At 29.6% G+C, this 20,946-nt stretch overlaps 10 protein-coding genes across 10 annotated transcripts; 4 read left to right on the top strand and 6 right to left on the bottom strand. All coding sequences in view use genetic code 12, as the record gives it.

The window, feature by feature from the left end:
• Nucleotides 1–4: 4 nt before the first annotated feature.
• DFJ63DRAFT_338076 (uncharacterized protein) lies at nucleotides 5–1,015 on the bottom strand (the record flags this gene model as incomplete). Its single annotated transcript, XM_064908643.1, has 1 exon — nucleotides 5–1,015. One exon carries the CDS (start codon nucleotides 1,013–1,015, stop codon nucleotides 5–7), a length of 1,011 nt encoding a protein of 336 aa, XP_064759501.1.
• Nucleotides 1,016–2,239: 1,224 nt separating this feature from the next.
• On the top strand, nucleotides 2,240–3,211 carry TAL1 (sedoheptulose-7-phosphate:D-glyceraldehyde-3-phosphate transaldolase; the record flags this gene model as incomplete). Its single annotated transcript, XM_064905388.1, has 1 exon — nucleotides 2,240–3,211. One exon carries the CDS (start codon nucleotides 2,240–2,242, stop codon nucleotides 3,209–3,211), a length of 972 nt encoding a protein of 323 aa, XP_064759500.1.
• Nucleotides 3,212–3,666: 455 nt separating this feature from the next.
• DFJ63DRAFT_315993 (riboflavin kinase) lies at nucleotides 3,667–4,212 on the top strand (the record flags this gene model as incomplete). The annotated part of the gene is made up of 1 exon (XM_064906656.1): nucleotides 3,667–4,212. The coding sequence occupies one exon, from the start codon at nucleotides 3,667–3,669 to the stop codon at nucleotides 4,210–4,212; it is 546 nt and encodes a 181-aa protein (XP_064759499.1).
• A 629-nt stretch (nucleotides 4,213–4,841) lies between these two features.
• DFJ63DRAFT_291220 (uncharacterized protein) lies at nucleotides 4,842–6,626 on the top strand (the record flags this gene model as incomplete). Its single annotated transcript, XM_064905380.1, has 2 exons — nucleotides 4,842–5,754; nucleotides 5,860–6,626. 2 exons carry the CDS (start codon nucleotides 4,842–4,844, stop codon nucleotides 6,624–6,626), a joined length of 1,680 nt encoding a protein of 559 aa, XP_064759498.1.
• A 1,844-nt stretch (nucleotides 6,627–8,470) lies between these two features.
• Nucleotides 8,471–9,274, top strand: DFJ63DRAFT_291290 (S-adenosylmethionine-dependent methyltransferase; the record flags this gene model as incomplete). Its single annotated transcript, XM_064905387.1, has 1 exon — nucleotides 8,471–9,274. The coding sequence occupies one exon, from the start codon at nucleotides 8,471–8,473 to the stop codon at nucleotides 9,272–9,274; it is 804 nt and encodes a 267-aa protein (XP_064759497.1).
• Nucleotides 9,275–9,341: 67 nt separating this feature from the next.
• On the bottom strand, nucleotides 9,342–10,358 carry RPS30 (40S ribosomal protein eS30). The gene is made up of 2 exons (XM_064907322.1): nucleotides 10,311–10,358; nucleotides 9,342–9,761 (listed from the first exon to the last, which is right to left on the bottom strand). Exons 1-2 carry the CDS (start codon nucleotides 10,311–10,313, stop codon nucleotides 9,573–9,575), a joined length of 192 nt encoding a protein of 63 aa, XP_064759496.1. The 5' UTR covers nucleotides 10,314–10,358; the 3' UTR covers nucleotides 9,342–9,572.
• A 386-nt stretch (nucleotides 10,359–10,744) lies between these two features.
• On the bottom strand, nucleotides 10,745–11,407 carry DFJ63DRAFT_315990 (uncharacterized protein; the record flags this gene model as incomplete). Its single annotated transcript, XM_064906655.1, has 1 exon — nucleotides 10,745–11,407. The coding sequence occupies one exon, from the start codon at nucleotides 11,405–11,407 to the stop codon at nucleotides 10,745–10,747; it is 663 nt and encodes a 220-aa protein (XP_064759495.1).
• A 1,801-nt stretch (nucleotides 11,408–13,208) lies between these two features.
• Nucleotides 13,209–13,631, bottom strand: KRE1 (Kre1p; the record flags this gene model as incomplete). Its single annotated transcript, XM_064908642.1, has 1 exon — nucleotides 13,209–13,631. The coding sequence occupies one exon, from the start codon at nucleotides 13,629–13,631 to the stop codon at nucleotides 13,209–13,211; it is 423 nt and encodes a 140-aa protein (XP_064759494.1).
• A 2,847-nt stretch (nucleotides 13,632–16,478) lies between these two features.
• Nucleotides 16,479–17,460, bottom strand: PPH3 (phosphoprotein phosphatase PP4 catalytic subunit; the record flags this gene model as incomplete). Its single annotated transcript, XM_064907576.1, has 2 exons — nucleotides 16,479–17,382; nucleotides 17,444–17,460. 2 exons carry the CDS (start codon nucleotides 17,458–17,460, stop codon nucleotides 16,479–16,481), a joined length of 921 nt encoding a protein of 306 aa, XP_064759493.1.
• Nucleotides 17,461–17,739: 279 nt separating this feature from the next.
• Nucleotides 17,740–20,415, bottom strand: MCM2 (MCM DNA helicase complex subunit; the record flags this gene model as incomplete). Its single annotated transcript, XM_064905369.1, has 1 exon — nucleotides 17,740–20,415. One exon carries the CDS (start codon nucleotides 20,413–20,415, stop codon nucleotides 17,740–17,742), a length of 2,676 nt encoding a protein of 891 aa, XP_064759492.1.
• Nucleotides 20,416–20,946: the final 531 nt, after the last annotated feature.

Genomic DNA, 20,946 nt, shown 5'->3' with positions numbered 1-20,946 from the left:
TTAATCATTCTTCTTCTTCCTCCTCATCTAATAATGCAAAATTTATAATTAACCCCACAATCCCATCATCAACTCCATCATATCCACCTTGTTTAATAACCCAATTGAAATTATTTAAATTATCATTAGCAAAACTCGATACATTAATATCAAATGTTTTATTCCAATATGTAGGGATACTTACGGCATAACTTGAATTAGCCAATTTAACAAAATCAGTATCAAATTGGAAAAAATATGATTTAGTATCATTTGGAGTGAAGATAAATTCTTGACATGGTTCAATATTAGTAAAGAATTTAATTCTATCGATTGAATGATTCGGAATCTTTAAAGTATTATCAATATTATCATTTAAATTCTCATGATGATTGATTCTATCTAACATCAGAGATTTCTTGGTTTTCTTTCTTGATAATGGATTTCGAAGTATCCCTGGTTTGGAACTATCACTAATACTTTCACTTGAATTTGAATTATCTTCATCAGAAAAGATTTTCATTTCATCATTATCATCTATAATTGACATATTAGTAAAACTATTCAATACAAGTCCATAAAGATATGGTTTATCACTATAGATATCCCCCTTGACGGTTTTATTAATGAACCAAGTAAAGAATTTCAATCCGGTAGCTAAGATTGTTGTAGGGACATAATTTCTAATCGGAACCGTAAAATCATTACCAAAGATTAATTCTGATCCAGAAATAGGTATGGATGGTTTAAATACAATATCAATTCTTAAATTAGGTTGGGTATCTTTAATATTAATCGAATTAACCTGGGATGAATCAATTGGTTCATGATTTAAATAAGTTGAATCATTGATATTGGTTAAACTATTTGATTGATGAGGATTTGAACCATCGAATTGTTTAATATTAATGATGATTTTGAAAGTTCCAATAGGGGAATTGATTTCAATGGGATTATTGGTGTTTATAGGAATAACTATGGAATCCTCGAGATTGTAGTTATTTGAAGCTCTAATATGTAATCGTTTAACTGTCATGAATAAGTAAGTAAGTGAATAATTAAGTGAATGAATAAATAAATAAATGAATTAAGGTAAACGAAACAAAGGTTAAAAATAAAAGTAGTTAGAAAGATAATTGTTTATGTTTACAAAATATTGATTGGTATGATGAAAAGGGTATGTATATATAAAATGGATGAATGGGGTGGATATCTCGGGATCTAATTTTACGGGTATGGTTATGGTTTGGGTTTGTGATTGCTATTGATGATAGACGATCAGACAGCAAACTAATCTTATGTCATTTTTTCATTATCTTGTCAATTCATTTCTCGACATAACAAATTTGACATAACCAGACAATTGACATAACTCTTTAAATTGTCTGTCTGTCTGACAAAAGTGAATGTCGCATTCATTTTTTGTCTGTCTGTCATTTTTTATGGAACCAACGGAAACAGACAGACAGACAAAATTTGAAATGACGAATTTCTCCGGGGTAAGTCAGACAGTCAGACAGTCAGACAGTCAGACAGACAAGACAAATTAATTAACTACTAACAATTAAGGATTAAATTAATCCGATCCATTTATAGGAGTAATTATGATCATGATGAGTTCATGATGATGATTATGATTATGTGATTCAATGATACCATTTGAAATTACTATTACTATTACTATTACTATTACAATTACAATTTATTACTACTATATGATTTGACCTTCTTTGAATAATTTGTCGTGGTGATGGGTAGACCTTCAAATTTGAATGACAAGTAATTAATTAACGGTAATCGCATAATAGAGTATCATCATTATTAAACAACAACTATAAATTAATTCTAAGGGTTGTTGGATAATTTGTTATAAGTTCAACTCATCATTCTGTAAATATTTACTAATTAATAAAACCATGGTCATTTAAATCATATAGCTATTAGTATAACTAATTGATAATTGTAAATTATTATTAATTCTAGATTCATAAGATGTCGCATGAAATGTAAATGTCTCCCCCACCTCTTAGTAATAATGTCGGGTACTCTTTAATTGTTGAGTGAGTGAGTGTGTGGTGAATAAATTTCTTCGGTTGAATAACCCCCACGAGAATCAATTAATGGAATATATATATATATATACCATAATTTATTTATTTATTTTCAATTTCAATTTCAATTCCTTCTTTCTTTTCAATTCCTTCTTTGATTATTTAATTATTATCATCATCATAAAGTAATTAACACCTACACACACACTATGTCATCCAATTCATTAGAACAATTAAAAGCTACTGGTACTGTTATTGTCACCGATACCGGGGAATTCGAACAAATTGCTAAATATACTCCTCAAGATGCCACCACTAATCCTTCATTAATCTTGGCTGCTGCTAAAAACCCAGCTTATGCTAAAGTTATTGATGTTGCCATTGATTACGCTAAATCTAAAGGATCCACCAAAGAAGAAAAAGCTAATATTGCTTTAGATCGTTTATTAGTTGAATTTGGTAAAGAAATTTTATCGATTGTTCCAGGTAGAGTTTCAACTGAAGTTGATGCTAGATTATCATTTGATAAAGAAGCTACGGTTAAGAAAGCTCTTGAATTAATTGAATTATATAAATCAATTGGAATTTCAAAAGATCGTGTTTTAATTAAAATTGCTTCCACTTGGGAAGGTATTCAAGCTGCAAGAGAATTAGAATCAAAATATGATATTCATGTTAATTTAACTTTATTATTCTCTTTTGCTCAAGCTGTTGCTGCTGCTGAAGCTGGTGTTACTTTAATTTCTCCATTTGTTGGTAGAATTTTAGATTGGTATAAAGCTTCAACTGGTGAAACTTATACTGGTGAAACTGATCCTGGTGTGATTTCAGTTAGAGGTATTTATAATTATTATAAGAAATTTGGTTATAAAACCATTGTTATGGGTGCTTCATTTAGAAATGTTGGAGAAATTAAAGCTTTAGCAGGGGTTGATTTCTTAACTGTGGCTCCTAAATTATTAGAAGAATTATATAATTCAAATGAACCAGTTCCAAAAGTTTTAGATCCAACTGAAGCTAAATCTTCATCATTTGAAAAAGTCACTTTTGTTGATGATGAACCAGCTTTTAGATTAGCTTTAAATGAAGATGCTATGGCTACTGAAAAATTATCCCAAGGTATTAGAGCTTTTGGTAAAGATGCTGTAACTTTATTAAAACAATTAGAAGAAAGATTTTAATAAAGTTGATTATCATTGTCAATTGAGGAGTATCATCAGTTTATGTTTTTTTTAACTGATTGCTGTTTATTTAAGTAGTAGTTTTTCTATTAATAATTAAAAATAAATCATCATCATAATTTATATATCATCAATTGTTATTATCGTAATTAAGTGTCTGTCTGTGTTGACCTTCTTGTTTGGTCATTTAGAATTTAAAAAGTGAAATGTCGCGTTGTTTTGATCTCAATGTCGTCTTGGAAGAATGTCGTGACATTTTTATTTATTTATTTATTTCTTTTTTTCTTTTAATTTCTTTTTTGTCTGATTGTCTGATTTAGTAACAATTGACATTCAAATTATAAATCATAATTACATCAATCAATTACACTTATATGATAAAGTATATAAAGTCTTCAATCCATTCATTCAATCCATCATTCATCACATACACATATACAAGAACTTACATCACTATGACACGACCAGAAACTATAATCCCTCCTGAACCAGAATCTCCCTTCCCTATCACTCATGAATCAAGAATCATAAGTGGGTTCGGTAGAGGTTCATCTGAATTAGGTATACCCACCGCCAATATCCCCATCACTCCTGATTTAAATCAATTAGATACGGGTATATACTACGGATGGTGTAAAGTGATTCCTCATGTTCAAGAAAATGATGAGAAATTTATTCGTAAGAATGGTAATGAGGTGATTATAAATCATGGTCGAACCCTTTGTAAATCAGAATTAACCATTTTACCTATGGTGATGTCGATTGGATGGAATCCATTCTATCATAATAAAGAAAAAGCAGCCGAAGTTCATATTATCCATAAATTCGATTGTGATTTTTATGGTGCTTCTTTGAAATATAATGTATTAGGGTATATTCGTCCTGAATTGAATTATACTACCAAACAAGCTTTAATTGATGATATTAATCTTGATATAAGTATTGCAAAGCAAGTGTTATTAGAAAAAGAAGCTTATCGTCAATTTAAAGATAAGTTGTAAATGAAGTTGTTTATTCATTGTTTGCATTAATGGTATGTTATGTTACGTCATGTCTTGTTATATAGTTGGATTGACTTCTAAGTCTAGTCAATCATTAGATCATTGTTATTTATATTTAATAAACGTTAATAGAGTTATGGATTTAGATGTAGTAATATGTATCTGTAGTACAGCATCAATGATTCAGAGCATATGACATAATATGGATTAAGTTGGATACATAGTAGTTACAACCTTTAGCATTGACGTGTAATTGGCTGATACCTTACATCTAACTTCAATATCATCAATCATATACTATTATTGACTTGATATCATTATCAGTTATGTTATCTTGGCTTGGCTGTTAAAAATTTGATAAGATAAAGTTATATACAGGATAAATGGCTTTAATTAGTATGACCCATTTTTAAATTTAGACCTTTAAAATTGAAATTATCAATTGCTATCCCACTTCCTCTTCATATTAACTACTATCATTTGCTTAAATCATATATGTAAAGTATTCAACCAATCCTATCTATCCACCTTGCTCATCCTAGACATCCCAAGACATTCTCATAACACCCTCCTCTCCTCCCTTTATGTCTTATCAATTGTTGCTGTAAATCGTTCTTGCTCCTCCCATAATGAAAATAGGCTTAAAATTATGGGGTTTAATCTCGCTTATCATTGTATTGATTCAACCATCATTATCCAGTAGTTTATCATCATCCTCAAGTAGTAGTAATACCCTCAACCAACAATGTCATATCCCTTCGAAGCAAACTCAATATTCCACCTCTTGTGAATATATCAAAGATAATTGTGATTCAAATTACTTTCTCATATCAACTTTCTACTATTGTTCCCAATACTCTCACTCCATACCTTATCTTTTACTAGTATCAGCCCTTATTATGATAGGTTTAACTATCATTCTTATATCATTAAGTATCTTGGTATCCAATTATCTTTTCAAAAATTTAAATGATTTAACCAAACGATTACATATCAATAATCAAATTTTAGGATTCATGTTAGTCCCCCTCACCAATACATTCCCTGATTTAATCAATTATAATATCGCTTTGAATGTTGGATCTTCAGATTTGGTCATTGGACAATTGGTGGGTTCGATATTTATCACATTCACTATCATTGTGGGATTGATTTGTATTATGAATGGTCCATTCCTAGTCATTCATAAACGTATGATGTCGATTGATTTCATTTGGGTATTGATTATCCTTGTGATTTTCTTTCATATCATGTCAGATGGGATAATAACTTTAGTGGAATCCGTTGTTATGGTGATTTGTTATGGGGCATATATCATATTCTTATGTTATTTCGATAAAGAAAAATTATCAAATGATGATGAACATCAAGCATTATTAATTTATCATACTGATCATAATAATATTCAACAACAGTATCTTCATGAACAGTTCAATATCGAAGATGCATTAAGTATCTTATCAAACGAAGAACATCAATTAAGTAATCCGTCCACCAGATCATCCAGTCCAATCTTACTCGAACCTGAATCCCCATCTGAAAGTATACCGAATTACGGATCCCTTTTAACCCCTATAACTCCTACTAAATCATCCGATAGTAATCATTCCTATAAAATCGCTGAGATTGAACATATCATGATTGAAGATTCCATCTCAATCTCACAATACATTGTAAATAGCATCGATATGATGTTTTGTATATTAGTCCCATTAACCTTGCATGATGAAGAGTTTAATGAGACTCATTGGAAATTCAAACTTTATCAATGGAAACCATTCCATTATTGGTTTTATGTTGAAATCCCCATCCTTTTAAATTATCAATTTTTAAAATTAGATTGGATAACTTTCATCCCCTATTTAATCATCACTAGTATATGTCTACATTTAATATCAACGTTCATCCTTTCAAGTTATCCCAATTTACGTCATTGTCTCATCAATATCATGGGAATTATCATCTCATTAATCATATTATCAGAATTCACGGTCGAGATATTAAAAATATTAAAGAATTTCGGTCTCATTTGGAGAATTTCAGATTATTTATTAGGGTTATTAGTATTTTCCATAAGTAATTCTATAAATGATTTAATTACAAATTTAACTATCTCCACTAAGATAAATCCTATCTTGGGGATAAATGCATGTTTAGGATCACCATTAATTGTGATTTTATTAGGGATTGGATTCAATGGATGTTTAGTGATTGGGAAATCGATCACTCATGAGCCTATAAGATTCAACTTAAGTATAAATGTGGTAGTCAGTACCGTGGCATTAATCATTACGGTGATGTTTTATTTGATTTATATTCCTTTGAATCATTGGGTGTTTGATAGACGGGCAGGGATAATTTTACTTATTTGGTATGTATTTATAACGGGATTGAATTGTTATTTAGAGAAATGATTCAATCTCATCATCATAAGAAGAAGAACCACGGGTGGTTTCTTCTTCTTCTTTTTCTTTTTCTTCTTCTTCTTCTATGTTTAGGGAATATTTATTTAATTTTTGTAAGGCTTGTTTGTAAGGGGCAGATTTCTTAAATGTTGATTCAAATTCAAGGAATAATTTCAATTTCAATTCATGAGATACGGTATAATTTAATAAATGATGGAAAAACCAATCGTTATTGGTCTTTTTGATGATTTCTCGAAATATATTAATCAAATATTCATCATCTTTATGATTTAATAATCGTTCAATATTGATTAATTTCTCATATATCGGGAATGGAACATGAATTGAATTCTTAATATATCCCAATATTAAATCCCGAGCTCGAATAATTTCTTCATTAAACAAGGTTAAATCAACTAATTTTAAAAATAATGTATAATCTTCACAATGACGTACCCCTCTCATTAATATCGTTTCAGCCTGATCATAATCTTTCCTTAATATGTAATAATCAGTAAACTTTATCCAGATTTGAGCATATAATGTGGCTGACGATAATAAACATCGATTATAGACGAATTCAATATATGACGATGGATAATCTCTTAATTCAAGGAAATCAAGATACTTATCCCAAATTTGTAATTGTTGGATTGAAATAGGAGATAAATCGAAATATGGTTTTATCAATTGTTTCTCAAAGTAATATAATTCATATACTTTATATTGAGTGGTGATATAAACATCGATGAATATTTTCTTTAATTGGGATGAGGCTGATTTATTATCTGTTATTTTGACAGCTTTGGAATCTTTCTCAGATACGAGGTATGATATTATCTTGGAGGGTTCCTTTTCAGTTTGGATAGAGGCAATGATATCAAAGAATAATTTAAAGAAGTATTCATAATGATATAATGGGATTTCAAGAATGATTCTTAATAACGTATAATATTTTTGATCAAATTGATTGGTTTCGGTGCTATACGATTGTAGGAAATTTAAATATAATTTATAAAACTCAGCACCATGGAAATGATATCCAATCTCGCGACGAGCCACTTCAAATACTTTCAACACTTCATCAATATCATCCTTGATCGTTATGATCCTGAATTGTAAATAACTTATCCAAAGCTCAATTGATGATGATAAATATTGAAGACTAGTTTGATAAATATGGATTGATTTATCAGTATGACCAAGTTTAAACTCCCAATCGGCATATTTGATCCAATAATTAACCAACAAAGGGTATTTCTCTAATAATTTCTCATAAGTAACTCGTAATAAAGTTAATTCTTCAATGGGGGTTGATTTCGTTATACCATGTTTATTATTTGATTCTGATGCTTTGATGAGATCTTCCCATAATTGAAGATTATCAGGATCACTGATTAATTGGGTGGACACCTTCGACCAACTTGGATTGATGATGTTATCCTCCATGTTGATAGATATGTCGTGATGATGATGGATGATTTATGTGATCTGTAACAGTTGAAGTTGTAAGTTTAAGTTTTTTTTGTGGGTTTTGATATCTGCTCAATAAAATTTTGATGGATGCGAAATCTTTATTTAGCTGGAGAGTGATGAAGTACGATATTATGGATACAATTTGGTATCTATCTTCAAATTGAATAGTAGATCGATTTATTTGATATACATCTATTGAAATTACTTCTCAGAAGTTTCATCCACTATTAATTGGTAGTATCCTGAACTAAACTTTACTGTCTATCTTACAGTGTAATATCGCACCAGATGAAGTTTGAAAAAATTGATAAAAAATTTATAACAATCTGAAGACAATAGATACCTCCACCAAACATTCATACAACTTTATGGAAGACATGTCAGATACAGAGAGTTTTGAAGGAGCAGGTGGTTTATTTGAAGAACCAGAAGACTCATTGCCACCTAAAGATACTTCTCATTTCGTCAGTTATACCAGAAAATTAACCAATGTTTCACCAGTTGAAATACCATTAAGATTAGTAGGAAAATCACCATTATGGGGTCATCTTCTTTGGAATGCAGGTATTTTCACGGCTGATTACTTAGATAAACATGCTTCTACTTTAATTAAACATCAAAGAGTATTGGAATTAGGAGCTGCTTCAGGATTACCCGGGTTAATCTGTGCTATTAATGGAGCTCAAACTATCGTATCAACTGATTATCCTGATCCTGATTTAATATCCAATATTCAATATAATTTCGATCATCTTGATAAAGAAGCAAAATTATCAAACTATATAGTGAAAGGTTATATTTGGGGTAATAATGTTGGACCTATAATATATCCTGAACAAAATGAAGAATTAACTGAACAAGAACAATCCCAAATTCCTGAAAGTGATTTATATGATTTAATTATCCTTTCCGATTTAGTTTTCAATCATACTGAACATCATAAATTATTACATACATGTCGTAAGAGTTTAAAAAAGACAGGGAAATGTTTAGTGGTATTCTCTCCTCATAGACCTCATTTATTAAACGATGATTTACAATTTTTTGAAACGGCAAAGGAATATCAATTTAAATCGGAAAAGATTGATTTAGTGAATTGGAATCCAATGTTTGAAGAAGATGAAGAAACAGTTGAAATCAGATCCCGAGTTTATTCATTCTACTTGTATCCTGACTGGTAAGTGAATTTACTTCTTCCTCCCCTTGCATATAGAGTTTTTTTATAGAAACTACAATAAATAATCAATGATTTATACTATGAATGATTTATATATTATTTTTGTAATATACGGTAAGAAAAACATTTATAAATGAAGCAGCTTTCAATTTTATAAATTAATTATCAAGTGAAACTTGTAGATATATATATATAATATTCCTCTTTAGATATGTTGTTATACATGAAAAAATTAAAAGAAAATCAAGCCATCGATCCGTTATTTTATAGAAGTAAAACTTATGACAACAAGTTTAATGAATCTATTGAGAAGAAGGACCTGGGTTCATCTTTCTTTTACCGTTGGTTAAAGTAACATTGATGAATCTTCTGGTGTACAATAATCTTTTGTAAGCTCTACCCTTTGGTTTTTTTGGTTTTTCTTGTTTATCAACTTTTGGAGTTTGAGATTTAACTTTACCAGCACGAGCTAAGGAACCATGAACTTTACCCTATAAGTTAATGAATGTTAGTAAGATGTTATCTTTAATAAGAAACAAATGGGGAGAGATGATTTAGAATAGATTGAATAAAAATAGACTTAAGTGATAGTTGTATTGAAGGATGTATTATCTATCGACATAGGATCCAGCGATTGAAGCTGTAAAGTCGCATTCATATATGATTGATCTTATTGAATGAATTTGAATGATTGGATCTGGAATAACTGTGATTGGTTTAATCTCGACTTGTTTAATATATATTGAAAAACTACTATATTGAATGATTTGTTTACTTTGATTTCACATATTGAATGAAGCTGAGTCTGCTTGAATGAGATACTTCTTCTTTACTTTCTTGATGGATACATTCCGATTGATCGATTCAAACTGTGGTTGGTTCTATAATGACAATATTTTCATGATTACTTCTGTTGCCTTTGATTGATACTATTGAATCTTTCTTCGATCAAACACCTTAAATATGATTTCCACGACACTCAGTCTTATTCTTTCATGATCTACACTATTCACCTCTCCTTTATGATCACTTTCACATACCATTTTGTATTAATTTGTGTATAAGTATATTGATATGACTATCCCAAGAGTAAATTAATAAGGGAAAATTTTTTTTAGTTTTTTTGGAACAAGGATTGAACTTTTGAGAGACAAAGCGAAAATTGAGAGAGTTTACAGGTTAAGTCTCCAACTCGCACTTTTATGATGTTTTACATGTTATTGGTTTTACAGATTAAGTTGAGATTGGTGTCCCATCTAATCACGTGTGATGGGGTATGCTTAGGGTTGAACCCTGGTGGTATCTATCTATCTATCTCTATTTTTGATTATCAAATCAGATCCAATAGATGTTGCAACTTTATCTGAGATTATATTCTACATTGATAACGTATGTTCTATTACTTGATTAATGTCATTTACTTTATATTATATTATATTATATTATATAAATACTATTTTATAAACTATCAAGTTTAATTATTTATCGATGATTCTAAAACCATATAGAATGTCACTAATATAACTCCCAACACTACAATAATTAAACTTAATATCGATAATCTTGAAGCAGGATAATAATTCTTTGTTAACATACTTTGAACTTGAAAGAATCTTGATACTCCAAACAATAACGTTATAATCCCTAATATTATAAACGTTGATCCTAATGGTTTACCATATTTATTTATCGTAATTGATTTATCATCATTAGAAAGTATTAAAATTGAATCATTAACATGAACTGAACTTGTTTTATCTTCTAATCGAAATAATTGCGTCACACCAATCCCAATGGTTATAAATGATAATGATGTTCTTAACCAGGCTAAAAAGGTTCTTTCATTTGCTAAATGATCTCTTGCTACACTTCCTTTATTTTCCAATGATAATGATGTGAATTTAAATACATTAATTGATTCAAGCAACGTGACAGTAGGTGGTATTTTAATACTCTCTTCTTCTTCTTGTTCTTGTTCTGTTACAGCTCCTACCACGGATGTTCCCGCTGAATTAGCTAATCTTACTGAATGGGTGGATGACTTTCTACTTCCTGGTTGAACTTGTGGTCGTGATCTATTGGTAGAATCAATTACTGCATCATATGTAGATTTCCGATGCGGGGCAGGACTTGACATTATGATTATGAATGAGCAAATTAAATGAGTTAGAAAGTAGTCATGAACAAGAATTAAAAAAAGGAGGAAATTATCCAATTTTGATAAGCCAGTTATCAATAGATATATATTATATTATTATCAAGATTAATGATGTTATTAGTAGGCTTTTTCAATATTTGATCACCATTTAAATATTAAACATAGTAGCCACAATCAAATACTGTGAAATTAGGGTAGTGCGCGTGACATAGCTTTATTTCCTGTATATTATTGACAATACCCACAAGTTGATATTTGTTGTAATTGTAGCTATTAAGTAATAGTTCATGGTTGTTAGAGGTCATTTAGTGAAAGAAGTAGGTTGAGATGAGTTGAAATCTGTTTCAATAGGTAAATTGCAATAGTTATCAAGAGTTTTATAAAGTGTTGGTGTATTTATAGTTTTTGCAATTATTTTATATAAATTTCAAGTTAGCAGTTCAACTGAAAGCTAATACTTTGTATAGAAAATTAAAATAAATCAAACTTCTCGGATAGAAATTAATGCTATTCGAGAATACAATATAACTTGCCCACATCTATTCATCCATATGAAGAAGATTGTTTCCTTATTTTTACAATTTACTCGTTTTGGTAGCGCATGCGATTTAGATTGTCAATTTGTATTAGTAAAAAAAACACAGCAATATACCCGTGATTTGTTTACGATTTGAATACGATTGCTTTCCTACTAAATATATCAAACTCTTAATTCAGACAATTTTTATTTTGCAGTTTATTCATTTTAACCTTTGTGTATTGACTTAAATTCGCGAAACGTAAATATAAGCTTTTATAGTCAACTGCAGAAGAACAACCGATGAAAAAGGATTTGTATAATTAATCATTACTAATTGTAATTGTAAACGAAGAAATTGAAAACCATAGCCGGTAAAACTCTTAACTTAGTTTTTGTATCTGATTCCATCATGACATAATTTTACGTCAAAATTAATTAGTAAACGCCTACTTCGCGAAAAATTTTTACCGCACAATTCGGCCCTCCCTGCCAGTAGGGGATAAAAATACTTTAAATTAGGAGGGGCAGGAGGGAAGTTAGAGAGATGTATCTGATACGAGTTTGAAATTAATCATATGGTGTGGTTGGATGTTTGTATAATGTAATTAATTGCCAAATGAATATTATTTAATGCCAGCAGATCTAATAATAATCACGTAAATATACTATTTATAAATAAATAATAATAGTGTGAAATTTTACGCTCTCGTGAAATTTTTACTGAGACAATTAGTGATGAGAAATGAACAAACAAAACAAACAGTAAATTTTGCTGGGGCTACTAATTAAAAACAGCAATAAAAGAAAAAATTAAAAAAAAGGGTTGCGTATCTCATGAAGGCACAAAAATTTTAAAAAATGTCTGATATTTTTTGTCTGCTGAAATTTTGATGGCTTTTTTTGCGGTATGAAAACAAGGCTACCATGTCTTCATTTGAAATAGGGAGAAAACTAAAAAATGTGCGCTTAGATTGTCAAAAGTATTCTTGGCTAAGAACCTAGATAATTTACACATTGTAATAATTAATGATGTAATGTATTAATAATCTAAGATATTGATTTATAAATGTATAAACTACTAGATAATGACCCCCCTATGCAAAAAAAGTAAAGTAAAGTAAACTAAACTGAACTAAACTAGTTCGTATGAAATGTATATGTTATAATGAATGAACTGTTTGTGTATATATATATATATATATGAAAATAAAATTTTGGAAAAATGGTAACGATAAAAGCAATATCCATACCCAGCAACATTCACAAGAAAACAACCGTAGAGATAAATGGAATAATGAATAAACCAACTAATGCAAAAATATATTGAAGACTGACTCCATTTGTAGAACTAATCCCAGAATTAATAATGGATCTACCTGAATTGGCAATTGTAACTTGTGGATAAGTTCTAATATCACCTAAACTACCATCATTAGATATACTTCCCATACCAATAGCACCTGATAATACTGCTGGTACTGCTGAATAAAGAGTATAAAATTCTTGAATATATGGAGATTGAGTAGTAACAGTTACCCCCAATGAATTTGTACCTGTGACCCAAACTAAAGTAGGAGTGGCACTAGTTTCAGTTTCAGTTTCCGTATCATCATCAGCTTTAACAAAACTGATTGAAGTGATGAATAATGCAATTAAAAAATGGATAAATAAATCAATCTTCATGGTGATAAAGTTATATATCGATTTTCAATGAAATACTTTTTGATTTTAATGAATATGATTCTTGAAAAGAAATGCAAAAAGGATAAAATAAGACGGTTGATAACAAAATGATAATGTTAAATGCTCAAAGTTTGTGATGTATAACAACAAGTGTAAACGAATGAATACCCTATTTTTTGAGGTTATTGGTTATCTTTTTCTTATCAGATTTGATCAGCAGCTAGATAAACTGATAAATAACGAATGAAAAAAAAAAAAATCAAATAAAAAGATCAAAGTCTTTAACAAAAGGTATGGACGATGAAGAAGTAGATGTTATTGGGAAAGTTGGTGATATATGTATGTATATATATATGTAGATGGCTTGTAAAACTCAAAACAGATCAGTCACAAATGAGGTTTCTAAAAAAAGCTAGGGAAGCTTAAAAAAATAAAAATTAGAATTTTAATGTAAATAAAAATAAAATCTGACAAAAATTGAATCGGTTGTAAATGAGTGTGCCACAAAAATTTATTAGATGTGATGCAAATGATGATGACGAAGATGAGTTAATTATATGAGAAGAATGACAGCTGTAACGATTAGAAAAATTGACTGACCCAAAGCCAATATAGAAAGGATATCCCCTGTTATATATATATATATATATATATATAGATAAATTATAAAAAGAGGAAAGCATCTACAAAATAATAATTCGAGGAACCCACATTTCATTTATATAATAATATGAAATACCTGTAAAGAAGGATCATTAAGGACAAGGAAGGTTAAAATTAAGCAGAATTAGAATTGAAATTGAAATTTGATTCGAGACAATTTTTTTTTACTAAAATAAATAATTATTATTATTTTATCGCTTCAGCCTTCCCTCCCTCCCTTGTCTAGTCTGTGGGTATTTTTATTTTTAGGGAGTAAATCACAACCAAAAAAAAAAGAAATTGAATTATTTACCGACAAAAAACAAACTAACATACCAGAAAAAAAAAGTTAAATATAAAATATAAAATAAAAAAATTTCTGAATCAACTTATGATAAGCGGTAACCAAGAATTGTTAAGGTTAGATTGAAATTGCTCGAAGCACTTCATAGTACATCAGCATACCGATGGCTAGGAAGTCTAATCCAATTATATTAACCTAACTATAAATTAACAACGAGTAAGATGATTCAAACTTTTATTATTAATCTAATTTGTCAAGGTTAATGAGTATATATTTTAACGAATAAAAACATTCGGAAATATCTAGTTGCATTGTACTAAATTGAAATAACTAGAACAATAACTGTAATAATAATGAACTAATAAAAAAAGACAAATTTTAAGCCTAAAATTCATGTGGTGGTGATACTTTTGAAATGAATTGGTCCCTGTGTGTGGGAATTTGTGTATGTGTGTAAAACCCCCCCTGTGAATCTGCAACAACTTTTTATAAGATTACCATTAGTGATTAAGCACATGCTGAATCAACTTCTATAAAAGGCCACGAATAACTATCATGGTGCTTGATATAACCATCAATTCGCTTTAAACACTGCATAGGGTCGGTCCTAACTAAAAAGTAACTGCCGATGACTTGTTTCATTTATTAAGATGGTCTACGTAGCAATTTTAGGGTTGTATTGTACTAACTGAGAAGTTGTAACTGACAAAAAAAAAACAAAAAGAATGTTTTAAATTATAAATTATAAACTGTAAAACAAAGTTCAGACACAAACACAAAACCAAGTAGGCGCAAAAAAAACAAATTGGTACAGAATGCTTATAAAATTATGGGACAAACTGTAAAAATGTCATTTTTACTATTATCTCTTTGTTCCGGATAAATCTTGTCGATTATCAAGATAAAGGAATTTACTGAAGAAACTTGAAGGTCAATTATCATTCTCATTGATCTAGTGGGTATTACGAACCCCCTAGACAGTAGTATATTAGTACATAGATCTAATGATGATATTTGACTGTTTCTACATACTACTAAAAATAAAAACGATGAAGAATGGTAAACAGTAATTTGTGTTAGTCTTCCTGACAACTGAAATCGTAAACAAAAACAAACAAACAAACAAACAAAAAGAAAAAAGACAATAAAAGAATGCTCATTAGATTTTAATGAGACAAAAATAATCTCTTTTTTGGTCTTTTCCTTTACCGAAAATAGAGCATCTTCATAAAAAAAAAAAACTGTAAACTGTTGTCAATTATTGTAATGATAATAGAACTAATTATAGGTATAAACTTGAAACACATTGGAATCATCATCATGTTCTACCATGCAAATTTGTAACTAACCAACCATCCAATCCCTAAAATAGATTATAATAATCAACTGTAAACAGCTGTTTGATTAAAAAATATAATAGATAGATACTTTATATCACCCCCTTAAATATCAGGTTCAAAGTACCCTGAATTGGTTAACGACCTGTTTCTGTACTTGACGGTATCTCCCTCAACGCCCTAAAATTCCAATCCTCCCTAATTTCTCTCCCTAATTTATTTTTTTTTGTCTTAATTTTTTTTAAATGACTTGCATAATGTCTGGAATTATTTACTGACATTTTTCACGGCATCTCTTTCCTTCTGGTGTTTTGTTCTCATTTAGGTTAATCAGCTACAACAATAATTTAAACAATACTCTATTTGTGTAGATTGGATCATTTATCACTAATTTGTTTATCTTTTGTTGCAAAATATAATATTACAAGTACATTTCCATAAATATCTTATACAATTTCTAATAATACAGAGGGATAAAGAATAAATCTATATAAATAAAATAAAATATAACAAAAACATATAACTATCATCGTTAATCATTAATCATACCAAATGGTCACCAACCTAAATAAAATACTCTATAGCTGGCTTTTTAGACGGTATAGAACTAACATCTTGAGTTGCCGCTTCGAACACTTTATAATCTCGATTTAAATTATCATCAATAGTTAATACCGATGCTATATTTCCACATCGATAACAATAATTAGGGGCTGACCAAACGGTAACTAATCCTTGATTAAACATTTCTTTATAACCTTCCATCACCAATTGATGAGCTCTAGCAATTAACGAGATATTATTAGTATGTAAAAAACTATTAACTTCATTCTCACCAAATAAAAATCCGGCTCCTCTTGGACTTATAGCCCATCCACTAACTTCTTCAGGATCGGACCATAATAAATCACACATTCCACCTTCATGAGGTACTTCTTGTTTTCGATCTAAAATTCGAATTTGATCAATTGATTCAATATCAGGACTTAAACCTCCATGAATACAAAATACTCCCCCTTTACCACCTACTATAGCTCCTAATGATAAATAATCAAATACTTCACAACAATATCGCCACACATTTACTGATCCATATTTTCGAACACATTCATCATAAAATCCATATACAGTAGTGATTTGTCTTGATTCATGATTACCTCTAATCAAAGTAATACGATCAGGATAACGAACTTTCAAACTCATTAATAATAAAAAACTTTCTAATGAATAAAACCCTCGATCAACAAAATCTCCTAAGAATAAATATTGAGTTGTTGGACATTCTCCACCTGTTTTAAACAAAGTTAATAAATCATGTAATTGTCCATGAATATCCCCACAGATCGTCACAGGAGTATCCACATGCTGTATATTGGCTTCTTCAATCAATAGTTCAATTACTTTGGTACACAATTCTTCGACATCTTCCTCCGGGATATGTTTGCATAGTTTGATCTTCTCAATAGTCCTATAAAAACTAGTTAGTATCATTCATTCTCTTTCGATCAATGCAATATAGGTATACTTACTCATCTAGATTTAACATATTCTTGGCCCACTGTTATATGTTTCTTTTCTTTCATTAACTTTGACTGATGATATCTAGAATTTGTTAAGGATTAATCATCAACTCGCGATTTTCATTTTTGTTTTGGTGATACGCGTTTTCAAGATTTTTCATAGTGGTCTGGACCTCAAACTCAGATTAGACACATTTAAGATTTATATTGCAAAAGATTTTATAATAATACATATATATATAAGAAGAAAAGAAAGAAACTAACATTTAACTATAACCATACAAGAAAGTATACCCCCAGGATAATCATACTTGTTTTGATCTGGTTGGTAAGGTGAATTTTTGGAATTTAGCTTGTAATTGTTTTTTAACACTTACTTTTTGAGTTCCCACAAAACTATCAATACTTACTTTAATAGCTCTATTTAAATCACTTTGACTAACGAAATCACTTAATCTCATCTTGGCAAATGCTTCAGCTATTCTTAATATACTTTCTAAATGACGAACTGTAATTGGGAATGATCCAGTTGCCATTGATTCTTTTCTTAATTCGGCATAAACTCGAGCAACTTTATCCATATCCATTTGATGTAATTTTGGATGGACTTTAACTCTAGCATAATTAATATATTTCACTAATAAATCTTGACTAATAGGAGAGATTTCACTTTCCTTTTGTTTATTTAAATCATTTAACTTTTCATTTCTTGTTCTTAAATGAGAATCTTGATCATTATTATTTTCATCATCCATATTGATTTCATCATCTTCTAATTCATCAGCATTTGAAGGATGTGATCTCATATGACTATCAATCACAAAACTAGCTAATCTTTCATCCAGTTCAGGATTAACTAAATCACGTACCACACATAAAATATCAAATCTTGATAAAATAGGTTCAGTTAAATCAACATTAGCAGATAATGGTAATGTAGAATTATATCTCCCACCATTTGGATTAGCAGCGGCTATAATAGCACATCTAGCTTGTAAAGTAGTAACAATACCAGCTTTAGAAATCGAAATCGATTGTTGTTCCATAGCTTCATGAATCGAAGTTCTATCTTGATCATTCATTTTATCAAATTCATCAATTAAACAAGTTCCTTTATCTGCCAATACTAATGCACCACCTTCTAAAGTCCATTCTCTTGTAATAGGATCTTTTCTAACTGATGCAGTTAAACCAACAGCAGAAGCACCTTGACCAGTAGCAAATACTGCTCTATTAGCTGATTTTTCAGCATATTTTAAAAATTGAGATTTGGCAGTACCAGGATCACCTAATAATAATACATTTATATCTCCTCTAATAGAATGTTTACCATTAACATCTTTTGGAACCCCACCAAATAATGAACATGCAAGTGCAGTTTTAATATCTTTATGACCATAAATCGATGGAGCAACTGATGAAATGATTTTATCAATGATACCTCTTTGTTTACTTAAATTCCTAAATTCACGTTCTTCTTCTTCAGTATATAAACTTGAATTACTTGAAAGATCTTTCTTTTGAATAGAATTAGCTTCAAGTATAGTTGCAAACACCGGGAATCCATTCTTAACATTTAAATTTCCATCATAATTATTTTTATAAATACCAGTAACTTCAATAGCTTCACCTGGTTTAGCCACATCGACTAAATCACTCAATAAGATCACTTCACGATGTCTTGGTAATCTACCGGCTGGAACCGTACCAGGAGCCTCTTGTAAGGTTATTCTTTGATAATTTCTATATAAGGTTTTTTCAGAATTTAATTTAAATGGACCTTTTGATTGACAATTTGAACAATATTGAATTTTAACTTCGGTATTTGAATCTTGAACGAATGGACCTAATACAATACCACATTTTTGACAATCAAATTTAACATATTTTAATTGTGGAAACACACCAGTTCTTCTGGTGACAACACCACTTACTTTAATCAATTGATTTAAATTATTTTCACGTAAATCTCTTAAATTTAATAATTTTGGAAAATTTATAATTCTAACATGAATTTCAGAATGAATTTGAGAATAATTTGGATAATGTAATTCAGTAGCTTCCATAGCAACAATATCAAAAATAGATAAGATTTCAGCTGGTGAAGTAGCTAAGAATAAGGCTAAGATAGCTTTTGAATCAGCTAAATGATCATAACTAACATCTAATGATTCAGCATTAATTTCACCTAAAGTTCTAATTCTTGCCCCATAAACAGATCTACCTTTATCATCAGTATATTCTAATAAGAATGATTTTAATTCACGAGAAATTGATCTTTGAACTGCTGGTTGAGTAATCCATTCCGTAATACTTGGAGCTTTTATATCAGTTAAACTTTCTAATGATAATTCTTCATTTAATGGATCAATTTCAATATCATCGATATCATCTTCACCTCCTTCCATATCATCATCATGTCTTCTTCTTCTTCTTCTTTGAATAGGTAAACCATATTGATCCAATTGGCCACCAAAGGCACCATCTTCATCATCATCTTGATCTTCATCACCATAATCTAAAAATGCTTGTTTTCTTGATCTTGAATTAATATTTAATAAATTATCACGACGATTCAATTGTTCATCGATTCTTCTTCTCATAGATGGATCCATAGCATCATATTCATCATCATCGATATTATCTCCTAAATCATAACGATCCTCATCATCTTTTCTAATATAATCTCGTTCCATATTATCCATTAAATCTTCTCCTTCTTCATCATCTTCATCATCTCCATCAATTTCTTCATCTTGTAAATCATTGATTTCATCATGAACTTCAATTTCATCATCATCAACATCAACTGCATCGTCGAAAACAGCAGCAGGAGATGAAGGAGGTAAAGCTTGAGGACTTGATGCTAAGATAGGTGATGAAGGTTGTTGCAGTCTATTATAATTATTTTGATCGTCATCATCATCATCAGCTTGTCTTTTCCTTCTATTACGAATAGGTGATGGGGTTGGACTAGACATCTTACTTATTACTTAATGATTTTGATCTGTATCTAAACAAGTTCCCTATGAAGAAGTAAATGTGAATTGATTGATTGAAATAAATTGAATTTTGAAATCTGTTTAAAGAAAAATTTGGTATAAACACAAAAAAGATTTTTTGACGCGTTTAATTTATTTGTCTTTCCTAATTGGGATAAATTGACTTGTACTGTATATAACACCATTTTATAGAGTATATAAATCTGCTAACTATATAACGGTTTCCAGTATTATAGTATTAAAATGGGTCGATTTATGATTTACATAATGTAAATGGTATTGCAGCCATTTCTTTATTCAGTTTAAAGTTATGTATATATGCACATACATCTCAGATGAATTTCGCAACTATTTAATTCTATAATTATTGAGACAAATGTACTATACTATAAACTACTACCATAATATTAAATTACTACACCAATAACATGTATGAAAATCCACCCAAAGAATATATTAAGTATTATAAATTATTATAATTTATGGAAGTTATTTATAAAGAGTCTTTTT

Source organism: Scheffersomyces coipomensis (genome assembly GCF_036884675.1).
Source record: "Scheffersomyces coipomensis strain NRRL Y-17651 chromosome Unknown DFJ63scaffold_9, whole genome shotgun sequence".
NCBI lineage: Eukaryota > Fungi > Ascomycota > Pichiomycetes > Serinales > Debaryomycetaceae > Scheffersomyces > Scheffersomyces coipomensis.
The sequence above is the reverse complement of the archived record's forward strand: the minus strand, read 5'-3'. Positions and strand labels throughout refer to the sequence as shown.